This window comes from Salvelinus namaycush, unplaced genomic scaffold, assembly GCF_016432855.1.
Source record: "Salvelinus namaycush isolate Seneca unplaced genomic scaffold, SaNama_1.0 Scaffold15, whole genome shotgun sequence".
Taxonomy (NCBI): Eukaryota; Metazoa; Chordata; class Actinopteri; order Salmoniformes; family Salmonidae; genus Salvelinus; species Salvelinus namaycush.
In genome coordinates, this window is record NW_024058230.1 from 868,283 (window position 1) to 882,863 (window position 14,581).

The following is a 14,581-nucleotide window of genomic DNA, read 5'->3' on the forward strand; positions in this document are numbered from 1 at the left end:
CATGCGTGACTCCATCATTTGTAACAAGTTTTAATACATTTTTTTTGGTAGCATTTCTATATTGAAGATTGAAAAAGAATTTGGTGCATTTTTCCCCATATTCCATCCAGTTCGCTTTATTTTTATAATGTATTACACTGGATCTTTCTTGAATAAGTTCCTCCATTTCTTTTTGTTTTTCCTCTAACTTATTCTGTGCCTCTATGGTACTGTTTTTATTGCTATCTAACTGTACTGTTAGTCCTTCAATTTCCTTTGTTAATATGGACTCTTTTGATCTAAATTGCTTTTGTTTTATAGATGAGTACTGAATTGCATGGCCTCTAAAGGCACACTTAAAAGTGTCCCATACAATAAGGGGATCTGCTGTACCTATGTTATGTCTGAAAAAGTCAGTTATAAAATCTTCTGTCCTAGTTCTAAACAATTTATCATCTAGTAGACTTTGATTAAATTTCCAATATCCTCGCCCACGTGGAAATTCTGTAAGAGAAATATATATGCCAATTATGTGATGATCCGACCGCATTCTGTCCCCTATCAACACTTTTTTAACTTTTGGTGCCAGAGAGAATGGTATAAGAAAGTAGTCAAGACGACTAGCTTGATTCAGCCTCCGCCATGTATATCTCACTAAATCAGGGTATTTAAGTCTCCATATATCCACTAATTCCAATATATCCATGACATTCATGATTTCCTTAAGTGCCTGAGGGTGATAGTTTGTAGTGTGATTTCCTTTCCGGTCTATAGAGGTATTTAAGACCGTATTAAAATCTCCCACTATAATAATAGAGTCTAGAGTTTAGGCTGTGTTAGTTAGGCTCTTGTAGTTAGGCTTTTGTAGTTAGGCAGTGTTAGTTACTTTGTGATTGTTAGGCTGTGGTAGTTTAGGCTGTGTTAGTTAGGCTGTGGTAGTTTAGGCTGTGTTAGTTAGGCTGTGGTAGTTAGGTTGTGTTAGTTAGGCTGTGGTAGTTAGGTTGTGGTAGTTAGACTGTGGTAGTTAGACTGTGGTAGTTAGGCTGTGGTAGTTAGGTTGTGTTAGTTAGGCTGTGGTAGTTTAGGTTGTGTTAGTTAGGCTGTGGTAGTTAGGCTGTGGTAGTTAGGCTGTGGTAGTTAGGCTGTGGTAGTTAGGTTGTGTTAGTTAGGCTGTGGTAGTTTAGGTTGTGTTAGTTAGGCTGTGGTAGTTAGGCTGTGGTAGTTAGACTGTGGTAGTTAGGCTGTGGTAGTTAGACTGTGGTAGTTAGGCTGTGGTAGTTAGGTTGTGTTAGTTAGGCTGTGGTAGTTTAGGTTGTGTTAGTTAGGCTGTGGTAGTTAGGTTGTGTTAGTTAGGCTGTGGTAGTTTAGGTTGTGTTAGTTAGGCTGTGGTAGTTAGGCTGTGGTAGTTAGGCTGTGGTAGTTTAGGCTGTGGTAGTTAGGTTGTGGTAGTTAGGCTGTGGTAGTTAGACTGTGGTAGTTAGGCTGTGGTAGTTAGGCTGTGGTAGTCAGGCTGTGTTAGTTAGGTTGTGGTCGTTAGGCTGTGGTAGTTAGGCTGTGTTAGTTAGGCTGTGGTAGTTTAGGCTGTGGTAGTTAGGTTGTGGTAGTTAGGCTGTGGTAGTTAGGAATACAGCCCTGTGGTGTTAGGGTGTACATCCCTGTGGTAGTTAGGGTGTACAGCCCTGTGGTAGTTAGGCTGTGGTAGTTAGAGTGTACAGCCCTGTGGTAGTTAGGGTGTACAGCCCTGTGGTAGTTAGGCTGTGGTAGTTAGGGTGTACAGCCCTGTGGTAGTTAGGGCCTACAGCCCTGTGGTAGTTAGGCTGTGGCAGTTAGGGTGTATAGCCCTGTGGCAGTTAGGGTGTATAGCCCTGTGGTGGTTAGGGTGTACAGCCCTGTGGTAGTTAGGGTGTACAGCCCTGTGGTAGTTAGGATGTACAGCCCTGTGGTAGTTAGGTTGTACAGCCCTGTGGTAGTTAGGGTGTACAGCCCTGTGGTAGTTAGGGTGTACAGCCCTGTGGTAGTTAGGTTGTACAGCCCTGTGGTAGTTAGGTTGTACAGCCCTGTGGTAGTTAGGGTGTACAGCCCTGTGTTGGTTAGGGTGTACAGCCCTGTGGTAGTTAGGGTGTACAGCCCTATGGTAGTCAGGGTGTACAGCCCTGTGGTAGTCAGGGTGTACAGCCCTGTGGTAGTCAGGGTGTACAGCCCTGTGGTAGTCAGGGTGTACAGCCCTAAGGTAGTTAGGGTGTACAGCCCTGTGGTAGTTAGGGTCCATGAAAGGCTCTGATTTTGTTTACACACTGCCACGCTACATGGCTTAGTTTGTGAGGACAAGGAGAGCCTCCGTCCTTTTGTGACGTACTGCAACCTGAACCAACAATGCTTCACTTCACCTAGAGAGTGGGGGGAGAGGAGGGAGGAAGGAGAGGAAAGAAGAAGAGAGGAGGATTCATTCTGTTTCCTTCTCTTCCACTGAAGCTAATCCACTCTCTGTTTCCTTCTCTTCCTACTTCACTGAAGCTGATCCACTCTCTGTTTCCTTCTCTTCCTACTTCACTGAAGCTAATCCACTCTCTGTTTCCTTCTCTTCCTACTTCACTGAAGCTAATCCACTCTCTGTTTCCTTCTCTTCCACTGAAGCTGATCTACTCTCTGTTTCCTTCTCTTCCACTGAAGCTAATCCTCTCTCTGTTTCCTTCTCTTCCTACTTCACAGATGCTAATCTACTCTCTGTTTCCTTCTCTTCCTTCTTCACTGAAGCTAATCCACTCTCTGTTTCCTTCTCTTCCTTCTTCACTGAAGCTAATCCTCTCTCTGTTTCCTTCTCTTCCTACTTCACTGAAGCTAATCCACTGTCTGTTTCCTTCTCTTCCTTCTTCACTGAAGCTGATCTACTCTCTGTTTCCTTCTCTTCTTACTTCACTGAAGCTGATCCACTCTCTGTTTCCTTCTCTTCCTTCTTCACTGAAGCTAATCCTCTCTCTGTTTCCTTCTCTTCCTACTTCACTGAAGCTAATCCACTGTCTGTTTCCTTCTCTTCCTTCTTCACTGAAGCTGATCTACTCTCTGTTTCCTTCTCTTCTTACTTCACTGAAGCTGATCCACTCTCTGTTTCCTTCTCTTCCTACTTCACTGAAACTGATCCACTCTCTGTTTCCTTCTCTTCCTACTTCACTGAAGCTGATCCACTCTCTGTTTCCTTCTCTTCCTACTTCACTGAAACTGATCCACTCTCTGTTTCCTTCTCTTCCTACTTCACTGAAACTGATCCACTCTCTGTTTCCTTCTCTTCCTACTTCACTGAAACTGATCCACTCTCTGTTTCCTTCTCTTCTTACTTCACTGAAGCTGATCCACTCTCTGTTTCCTTCTCTTCCTACTTCACTGAAACTGATCCACTCTCTGTTTCCTTCTCTTCCTACTTCACTGAAACTGATCCACTCTCTGTTTCCTTCTCTTCCACTGAAACTGATCTACTCTCTGTTTCCTTCTCTTCCACTGAAGCTAATCCACTCTCTGTTTCCTTCTCTTCCTTCTTCACTGAAGCTAATCCAGTCTGTTTCCGTCTCTTCCTACTTCACTGAAGCTAATCCACTCTCTGTTTCCTTCTCTTCCTTCTTCACTGAAGCTAATCCAGTCTGTTTCCATCTCTTCCTACTTCACTGAAGCTAATCCACTCTCTGTTTCCTTCTCTTCCTACTTCACTGAAGCTAATCCTCTCTCTGTTTCCTTCTCTTCCTACTTCACTGAAGCTAATCCACTCTCTGTTTCTATAGTTTACCACTGGCCATAGTCAGTTAGTTGTTAAACCACTAAAAGTACACATTAAGTTCAAAGCTCCCAGTCAGCGACTGACTCGATGACCCTTTATGTGTTTTAGTTTTTTACTGATGAGAATCAATGCCACCAGATTAGTGGTGAAATAACCAGAGTAATGGTGAAATAACCAGATTAATGGTGAAATAACCGGATTAATGGTGAAATAACCGGATTAATGGTGAAATAACCAGAGTAATGGTGAAATAACCAGAGTAATGGTGAAATAACCAGAGTAATGGTGGAATAACCAGAGTAATGGTGAAATAACCAGAGTAATGGTGAAATAACCAGAGTAATGGTGAAATAACCAGAGTAATGGTGAAATAACCAGAGTAATGGTGAAATAACCAGATTAATGGTGAAATAACCAGAGTAATGGTGAAATAACCAGAGTAATGGTGAAATAACCGGATTAATGGTGAAATAACCAGAGTAATGGTGAAATAACCAGAGTAATGGTGAAATAACCAGAGTAATGGTGAAATAACCAGAGTAATGGTGAAATAACCAGAGTAATGGTGAAATAACCAGAGTAATGGTTAAATATCTCTCTTGGTTTGTTGTATTTCACTCTGACTACTCTGTGAGAGCTGAGCTAGATATAGTGTCACAGTGAGTTAGCAGGCGCTGCCCCCCTCCTCTTCACGGCTCTGAGAGGGCTGGCTGGCAAGTGCTACCAGACCTAGTGTGCTTTAACCTGGTCCTGGAGTGCCAGGTGGGCAGGGTTTGAACATTGCAACACGCAAGCTCAATCAAGCACAGTGTAAGTATTTGAAAAGATTTCAAATAGTATTTGAACCCAGGTCTGGTTGGCTGAGTGGCACAGCCTTGGTCCTGTTTGCAACTCTCATGTTGACTGAAAGAAAAGGTCCTTGCAGCGTCTCTGAAACAGAGAGATTGAAACAGAGACACCCTAACTCTAACACGAGAACTGTGTTTTTATTGCAGGTCACTTCCTGGGCAACAACACAGTGATTGATGTGCTGAGGAGTCAGGGCTATGAAGTGGAGCACACTCCTGCAGGGCAGCCCATTAACAGGTAATAATACACCCTGTCCTCACCAACAGACAACCCTCCCTCCCTCTCTATCTGACTACCCACAATCCCACCTCCACTCCCCACCCTCCTTCCCTCTCTATCTGACTACCCACAATCCCACCTCCACTCTACCCCCCCACCGCACGCTCTCTATCTTACTACCCACAATCCCACCTTCACTCCCCACCCTCCCTCCCTCTCTCTCTGACTACCCATAATCCCACCTTCACTCTGAACCCCCACTGCACGCTCTCTATCTTACTACCCACAATCCCACCTTCACTCTAAACCCCCCCACTGCACCCTCTCTATGTTACTACCCACAATCCCACCTCCACTCTACCTTCCTCACTGCACCCTCTCTATCTGACTACCCACAATCCCACCTCCACTCTAACCCCCCCACCGCACCCTCTCTATCTTTATTTTATTATACATGTTAGTATACACATTATACATGTTAATATACAACATGTTAGTTTACACATGATACATGATAGTATACACATTGTACATGTAGTATGCACATTATACATGTTAGTATACACATGATACATGTTAGTATACACATGATACATGTTAGTATACACATTTTACAAATAGTATAAACATTGTACATGGTAGTATACACATTATACATGTTAGTATACACATTATACAAATAGTATACATATAATACATGTTAGTATACACATTATACAAAAGTATACACATTGTACATGTAGTATGCACATTATACATGTTAGTATACACATTATACAAGTTAGAATACACATTATACAAATAGTATACACATTGTACATGGTAGTATACACAGTATACATGTTAGTATACACATTATACAAGTTAGAATACACATTATACAAATAGTGTATACATTATACAAATAGTATACACATAGTACATGTTATTATTATACACAAGACATAATTGCAGAAACTAAATAATTACTGCAAATTATACACACTGCAAATATATTATACACATTATAAGAAAGGGTTACACTCTGACTTCCATCCCTCACTGGTCATTGTAAAATATTTGCCCATTTGGACGTTCTGTTGTTTCAGGGCATAAGAATGTCTTCCTGTGGGCAAAGTGACCATAAAGCCCCAATGCCACACAGCCTGAATACAATCTGAGTACATAGCATGAACAGGCCCTATCCCACTATCCACATAATCAGCTACAGAACATCCCAAGGGTTCTTGTAAATTCAAACGTTCACAAGCCCAATGGACTCTTTGTGTGTTCAGAGCAGTAGTCTAGATTCACCACAGCTCCTCCACTCTACACAGCTCCTCCACTCCACACAGCTCCTCCACTACACACAGCTCCTCCACTCTACACAGCTCCTCCACTCCACACAGCTCCTCCACTACACACAGCTCCTCCACTACACACAGCTCCTCCACTCTACACAGCTCCTCCACTCTACACAGCTCCTCCACTACACACAGCTCCTCCACTACACACAGCTCCTCCACTCTACACAGCTCCTCCACTCCACACAGCTCCTCCACTCCACACAGCTCCTCCACTCCACACAGCTCCTCCACTCTACACAGCTCCTCCACTCTACACAGCTCCTCCACTCTACACAGCTCCTCCACTCTACACAGCTCCTCCACTCTACACAGCTCCTCCACTCCACACAGCTCCTCCACTCCACACAGCTCCTCCACTCTACACAGCTCCTCCACTCCACACAGCTCCTCCACTCCAGACAGCTCCTCCACTCTACACAGCTCCTCCACTCCACACAGCTCCTCCACTCTACACAGCTCCTCCACTCCACACAGCTCCTCCACTCCACACAGCTCCTCCACTCCACACAGCTCCTCCACTCCACACAGCTCCTCCACTCCACACAGCTCCTCCACTCCAGACAGCTCCTCCACTCTACACAGCTCCTCCACTCCACACAGCTCCTCCACTCCACACAGCTCCTCCACTACACACAGCTCCTCCACTCTACACAGCTCCTCCACTCTACACAGCTCCTCCACTCCACAGCAGCTCCTCCACTCCACACAGCTCCTCCACTCCAGACAGCTCCTCCACTCCACACAGCTCCTCCACTCCAGACAGCTCCTCCACTCCACACAGCTCCTCCACTCCACACAGCTCCTCCACTCTACACAGCTCCTCCACTCTACACAGCTCCTCCACTCCACAGCAGCTCCTCCACTCCACACAGCTCCTCCACTCCAGACAGCTCCTCCACTCCACACAGCTCCTCCACTCTACACAGCTCCTCCACTCCACACAGCTCCTCCACTCCACACAGCTCCTCCACTCCACACAGCTCCTCCACTCTACACAGCTCCTCCACTCCACACAGCTCCTCCACTCTACACAGCTCCTCCACTCCACACAGCTCCTCCACACAGCTCCTCCACTCTACACAGCTCCTCCACTCCACACAGCTCCTCCACTCCACACAGCTCCTCCACTCTACACAGCTCCTCCACTCCACACAGCTCCTCCACTCTACACAGCTCCTCCACTCTACACAGCTCCTCCACTCCACACAGCTCCTCCACTCCACACAGCTCCTCCACTCTACACAGCTCCTCCACTCTACACAGCTCCTCCACTCCACACAGCTCCTCTACTCTACACAGCTCCTCCACTCCACACAGCTCCTCCACTCCACACAGCTCCTCCACTCCACACAGCTCCTCCACTCCACACAGCTCCTCCACTCCACACAGCTCCTCCACTCCACACAGCTCCTCCACTCTACACAGCTCCTCCACTCCACACAGCTCCTCCACTCCACACAGCTCCTCCACTCCACACAGCTCCTCCACTCTACACAGCTCCTCCACTCTACACAGCTCCTCCACTCCACACAGCTCCTCCACTCCACACAGCTCCTCCACTCCAGACAGCTCCTCCACTCTACACAGCTCCTCCACTCCACACAGCTCCTCCACTCCAGACAGCTCCTCCACTCTACACAGCTCCTCCACTCCACACAGCTCCTCCACTCTACACAGCTCCTCCACTCCACACAGCTCCTCCACTCCACACAGCTCCTCCACTCCAGACAGCTCCTCCACTCTACACAGCTCCTCCACTCCACACAGCTCCTCCACTCCACACAGCTCCTCCACTCCACACAGCTCCTCCACTCCACACAGCTCCTCCACTCTACACAGCTCCTCCACTCCACAGCAGCTCCTCCACTCCACACAGCTCCTCCACTCCAGACAGCTCCTCCACTCCAGACAGCTCCTCCACTCCACACAGCTCCTCCACTCCAGACAGCTCCTCCACTCCACACAGCTCCTCCACTCTACACAGCTCCTCCACTCTACACAGCTCCTCCACTCTACACAGCTCCTCCACTCCACAGCAGCTCCTCCACTCCACACAGCTCCTCCACTCCAGACAGCTCCTCCACTCCACACAGCTCCTCCACTCTACACAGCTCCTCCACTCCACACAGCTCCTCCACTCCACACAGCTCCTCCACTCCACACAGCTCCTCCACTCTACACAGCTCCTCCACTCTACACAGCTCCTCCACTCCACACAGCTCCTCCACTCTACACAGCTCCTCCACTCCACACAGCTCCTCCACTCCACACAGCTCCTCCACTCCACACAGCTCCTCCACTCTACACAGCTCCTCCACTCTACACAGCTCCTCCACTCCACACAGCTCCTCCACTCCACACAGCTCCTCCACTCTACACAGCTCCTCCACTCTACACAGCTCCTCCACTCCACACAGCTCCTCTACTCTACACAGCTCCTCCACTCTACACAGCTCCTCCACTCCACACAGCTCCTCCACTCCACACAGCTCCTCCACTCTACACAGCTCCTCCACTCCACACAGCTCCTCCACTCCACACAGCTCCTCCACTCTACACAGCTCCTCCACTCCACACAGCTCCTCCACTCCACACAGCTCCTCCACTCCACACAGCTCCTCCACTCCACACAGCTCCTCCACTCTACACAGCTCCTCCACTCCACACAGCTCCTCCACTCCACACAGCTCCTCCACTCCACACAGCTCCTCCACTCCACACAGCTCCTCCACTCCACACATGGAGTTTGAATGTTGATTTGTGTTTTTAGTGGTCTAGGTCCCCTGTCAGACTGGTGGTACAGCGTGATACCAGTGTCTGGTGGTACAGCGTGATGCCAGTGTCTGGTGGTACAGCGTGATACCAGTGTCTGGTGGTACAGCGTGATGCCAGTGTCTGGTGGTACAGCGTGATACCAGTGTCTGGTGGTACAGCGTGATACCAGTGTCTGGTGGTACAGCGTGATACCAGTGTCTGGTGGTACAGCGTGATACCAGTGTCTGGTGGTACAGCGTGATACCAGTGTCTGGTGGTACAGCGTGATGCCAGTGTCTGGTGGTACAGCGTGATACCAGTGTCTGGTGGTACAGCGTGATACCAGTGTCTGGTGGTACAGCGTGATGCCAGTGTCTGGTGGTACAGCGTGATACCAGTGTCTGGTGGTACAGCGTGATGCCAGTGTCTGGTGGTACAGCGTGATACCAGTGTCTGGTGGTACAGCGTGATACCAGTGTCTGGTGGTACAGCGTGATGCCAGTGTCTGGTGGTACAGCGTGATACCAGTGTTCTATGTAACTTAACATAAACACATGATAGAACAATCATGGGCTCCCGAGTGGCATAGCGGTCTGAGGCACTATATCTCAGTGCTAGAGGCGTCACTACAGACCCTTGTTCAATTCCAGGCTGTTTCACAACCGGCTGTGATTAGGAGTCTTATAGGGCGGCGCACAATTGGCCCGGGGTAGGCTGTGATTGTAAATAAGAATTTGTTCTTAACTGACTTGCCTAGTTAAATAAAGGTAAAATATTCCAACTAAGCTTGTTAAATGTTAGTCCCTCACTCCAACAATGAAAGATGGCAAATCAGGCCACATTAAGAATATTTTATTTTACTAAACAGTAATCGCACAATGAACAGATGAAAGTCAATTCACTCATTCATTTTACACACAAAATATTCCATATAAGATGAAGGCCTCTATTTGATCAAACCTAGTGGTAAATCAAAATGCTGGCGGTAACGCTATTTGGTCTAAGGGTGTGTTAGAAATAGTTTAGCAATTCTTTTACAGCCGGAATTATGAGCGCAAGAGTTGGCGGTGGCGGGAAAGGGCTGGGTTTAAAAGAATGAACAACTTGTAGGTATGACGAGAGCTTGGCCACTCACTGGCCAATGAACGCATGGCTTAATACTGCATACGTTTGTCTCAAGACGGTGTTTACGTTGTCATCAACTCCCTTCCAAGATGGCTCAGCAGTAAGACGTGTTTGATTTTGTCCCGTGTAAATATTCTGTCTTTTTTTTTTTTTTTTTTTGATACATTTCATTATATTTCAATCTCAACCAATTTCCAAAGACTGGTGACATCCAGTGGAAGCGGTAGGAACTTTCTGCCCATTCATCGCCATTTACCCGTTGTTGTTGTCCTAGCTGTTTACCCGTTGTTGTTGTCCTAGCTGTTTACCCGTTGTTGTTGTCCTAGCTGTTTACCCGTTGTTGTTGTCCTAGCTGTTTACCCGTTGTTGTTGTCCTAGCTGTTTACCCGTTGTTGTTGTCCTAGCTGTTTACCCGTTGTTGTTGTCCTAGCTGTTTACCCGTTGTTGTTGTCCTAGCTGTTTACCCGTTGTTGTTGTCCTAGCTGTTTACCCGTTGTTGTTGTCCTAGCTGTTTACCCGTTGTTGTTGTCCTAGCTGTTTACCTGTTGTTGTCTTAGCTCTCCCAATCAACACCTGTGATTGCTTTATGCCTTTCTATAATGTCAATATGCTTTGTATACTGTTGTTTTGGGCAGCTGTCATTGTTTTATTTTACTGCGGAGCCCCTAGTCCTAATCAACATGCCTCAGATAGCCCCCTTGTCCCATCCCCCACACATGCGGAGACTGCACCTAGCTTAACTGGCACCTCCAGAGATGCAACCTCTCTCATCGTCACTCAATACCTAGGTTTACCCCCAGTGTACTCGCACCCTACCATACCCTTGTCTGTACACTATGCCCTGAATCTATCCTACCACGCCCAGAAATCTGCTTATTTTATTCTCTGTTCCCAAAGCACTAGACAACCAATCGTATAGCCTTTAGCCGTACCCTAATCCTACTCCTCCTCTGTTCCTCTGGTGATGTAGAGGTTAACCCAGGCCCTGTGTGTCCCCAGGTACTCTCATTTGTTGACTTCTGTAACCGTAAAAGTCTTGGGTTCATGCATGTTAACATCAGAAGCCTCCTCCCAAAGTTTGTTTTACTCACTGATTTAGCACACTCCCCCAACCCTGATGTCCTAGCCGTGTCTGAATCCTGGCTTAGGAAGGCCACCCAATTACACAATTTTCCGTCAAGACAGAACTGCTAAAGGGGGGCGGAATTGCAATCTACTGTAGAGATGGCCTGCAGAGCTCTGTCATACTATCCAGCTCTATGCCCAAACAGTTCGAGCTTCTACTTTAAAAATTCCATCTCTCCAGAAATAACTCCCTCACTGTTGCCGCTTGTTAAAGACCCCCCTCAGCTCCCAGCTGTGCCCTGAACACCATATGTGAATTGATTGCCCCGCATCTATCGTCAGAGTTCATACTGCTAGGTGACCTAAATTGGGAAATGCTTAACACCCCGGCCATCCTACAATCTAAGCTAGATGCCCTCAATCTCACACAAATTATCAAGGAACCTACCAGGTACAACCCCAGATCTGTAAACATGGACACCCTCATAGATATCATCCTGACCAACTGGCCCTCTAAATACACCTCTGCTGTTTTCAACCAGGATCTCAGCGATCACTGCCTCATTGCCTGCATCCGTTATGGATCTGCGGTCAAACGACCACCCTCAACACTGTCAACCGCTCCCTAAAACACTTCTGCGAGCAGGGCTTTCTAATCGACCTGTCCCGGGTATCCTGGAAGGATATTGACCTCATCCCGTCAGTAGAGGATGCCTGGTTGTTCTTTAACTTCTAGTTCCTCCCAAACCCGGATCCGGGAGCACCCCCATCAGTAAAAAAGCTGACTAGCATAGCCTAGCATAGCGTCACAAGTAAATACTAGCATCTAAATATCATTAAATCACAAGTCCAAGACACCAGATGAAAGATACACATCTTGTGAATCCAGCCATCATTTCTGATTTTTAAAATGTTTTACAGGGAAGACACAATATGTAAATCTATTAGCTAACCACGTTAGCAAAAGACACCACTTTCTTACTCCACCATTTTTTTACTCCATCAGTAGCTATCACAAATTCGACCAAATAAAGATATAAATAGCCACTAACCAAGAAACAACTTCATCAGATGACAGTCTGATAACATATTTATTGTATAGCATATGTTTTGTTAGAAAAATGTGCATATTTCAGGTATAAATCATAGTTTACCATTGCAGCCACCATCACAACTCTCACCAAAGCGACTAGAATAACTACAGAGAGCAACGTGTATTACTTAATTACTCATCATAAAACATTTCTTAAAAATACACAGCGTACAGCAGATGAAAGACACAGATCTTGTGAATCCAGACAATATTTCAGATTTTCTAAGTGTTTTACAGCGAAAACACAATATAGCGTTATATTAGCTTACCACAATAGCAAACATCACAACAGCATTGATTCAAGGCAAAAATAGCGATAACGTATAAACCACCAAAATCTATTAATTCTTTCACTAACCTTCTCAGAATTCTTCAGATGACAGTCCTATAACATCATATTACACAATGCATATAGAGTTTGTTCGAAAATGTGCATATTTAGCGGCACAAATCGTGGTTATACAATGTGATTAGTGGCCAAAACTTCAAGCAATCTGTCCGGCGCCATCTTGGAGAGGCACCTATTCTAATCGAAAACTATTCATAAACTTGACTAAAAAATACAAGTTGGACAGCAAATGAAAGATAAATTAGTTCTTAATGCAATCGCTGTGTTAGATTTTTAAAATTAACGTTACTGCGCAATACAGCGTGCGCTAAAGCGAGACCGCACCATAATTCATGGCGGAATTATTATTTGACATTTGTCAACATAAGTGCGAATTAACAGCATAAAGACTGCTTACTATTTGCTGAGCTTCCATCAGAATCTTGGGCAAGGTGTCCTTTCTCCAGAACAATCGTCTTTTGGTTGAAAGATGTCCTCTTGTCCTGTCGAAATAGCCGCTAACGTTAGCCACCCACTGGAGAGGTGTCCAACTCGTGAAAGCGCATGACAAAGAAATCCAGGAAAATCGCAATAAACTGATATAAACTGCTATAAATCGGTTTAAATTAACTACCTTATGATGTCTTTAACAACTATAACGAATAAAAACATGACCGGAGATACAGAACTGCTAAAACGAAAGCTTTGCAGGAGGCCATAGTGATGTCCCTGATGCGCCAGGCGCGACTCCATTCAAATTCTCACCGCTTACTGACATCTAGAGGAAGGCGTATGCAGTGCATGTAGCCCGATGGCTTACATGGGGACTTATAAACTGACCTCAGAACAGGGACCTCGATTTCTGAAATCTCACTCCCTGACAGGAAATGTGCTGCAGAATGAGTTCTGTTTCACTCAGAGAAATAATTCAAACGGTTTTAGAAACTAGAGAGTGTTTTCTATCCAATAGTAATAATAATATGCATATTGTACGAGCAAGAATTGAGTACGAGGCAGTTTAATTTGGGAACTCATTTTTACAAAGTCGAAATGGCGCCCCCATAGGCTCAAGAGGTTTTAAAAGTGCTTACCATCTTAAATAAGTATGCCCCTTTCAATTTCTTTTTAACTAAGAACAGATACAGCACTTGGTTCACTCCAGACTTGACCAGCAAAAAAACACCCTATGGCGTACTGCACTAGCTTCGAATAGTCCCCGTGATATGCAACTTTTCAGGGAAGTCAGGAACCAATACACACAGTCAGTTAGGAAAGCAAAGGCTAGCTTTTTCAAACAGAAATTTGCATCCTGCAGCACTAATTCCAAAAAGTTTTGGGACACTGTAAAGTCCATGGAGAATAAGAGTACCTCCTCCCAGCTGCCCCCTGCACCAAATCCAGACAGCTGATGTTCTGAAAGAGCTGCAAAATCCAAATCTGGATCCCTACAAATCAGCTGGACTAGACAATCTGGACCCTCTCTTCCTAAAATGATCCGCCGCCATTGTTGCAACCCCTATTACTAGTCTGTTCAACCACTCTTTCGTATCGTCTGAGATTCCCAAAGATTGGAAAGCTGCTGCGGTCCTCCCCCTCTTCAAAGGGGGAGACACTCTAGACCCAAACTGCTACAGACCTATATCCATCCTGCCCTGCCTTTCTAAAGTCTTCGAAAGACAAGTTAACAAACAGATCACCGACCATTTCGAATCCCACCGTACCTTCTCCGCTATGCAATCTGGTTTCCGAGCTGGTCACGGGTGCACCTCAGCCACGCTCAAGGTACTAAACGATATCATAACCGCCATCGATAAAAGACAGTACTGTGCAGCCGTCTTCATCGACCTGGCCAAGGCTTCGACCCTGTCAATCACCGTATTCTTATCGGCAGACTCGACAGCCGTGGTTTCTCTAATGACTGCCTCGCCTGGTTCACCAACTACTTCTCAGATAGAGTTCAGTGTGTCAAATCGGAGGACCTGACCTCTGGCAGTCTCTATGGGGGTGCCACAGGGTTCAATTCTCGGGCCGAGAATCGCTCTTGCTGCGGGTAATTC

At 46.2% G+C, this 14,581-nt stretch overlaps 1 protein-coding gene across 1 annotated transcript in view; it reads left to right on the top strand.

Annotated features, from left to right (window-relative positions):
- The window catches only part of LOC120036882 (metalloprotease TIKI1-like), a 174,916-nt gene that overhangs the window by 113,141 nt on the left and 47,194 nt on the right, over positions 1–14,581 (top strand). Inside the window, exon 5 of the mRNA XM_038983177.1 lies at positions 4,741–4,831. Coding sequence (XP_038839105.1) covers positions 4,741–4,831 — 91 coding nt within the window. The remainder of the gene's footprint in view (positions 1–4,740; positions 4,832–14,581) is intronic.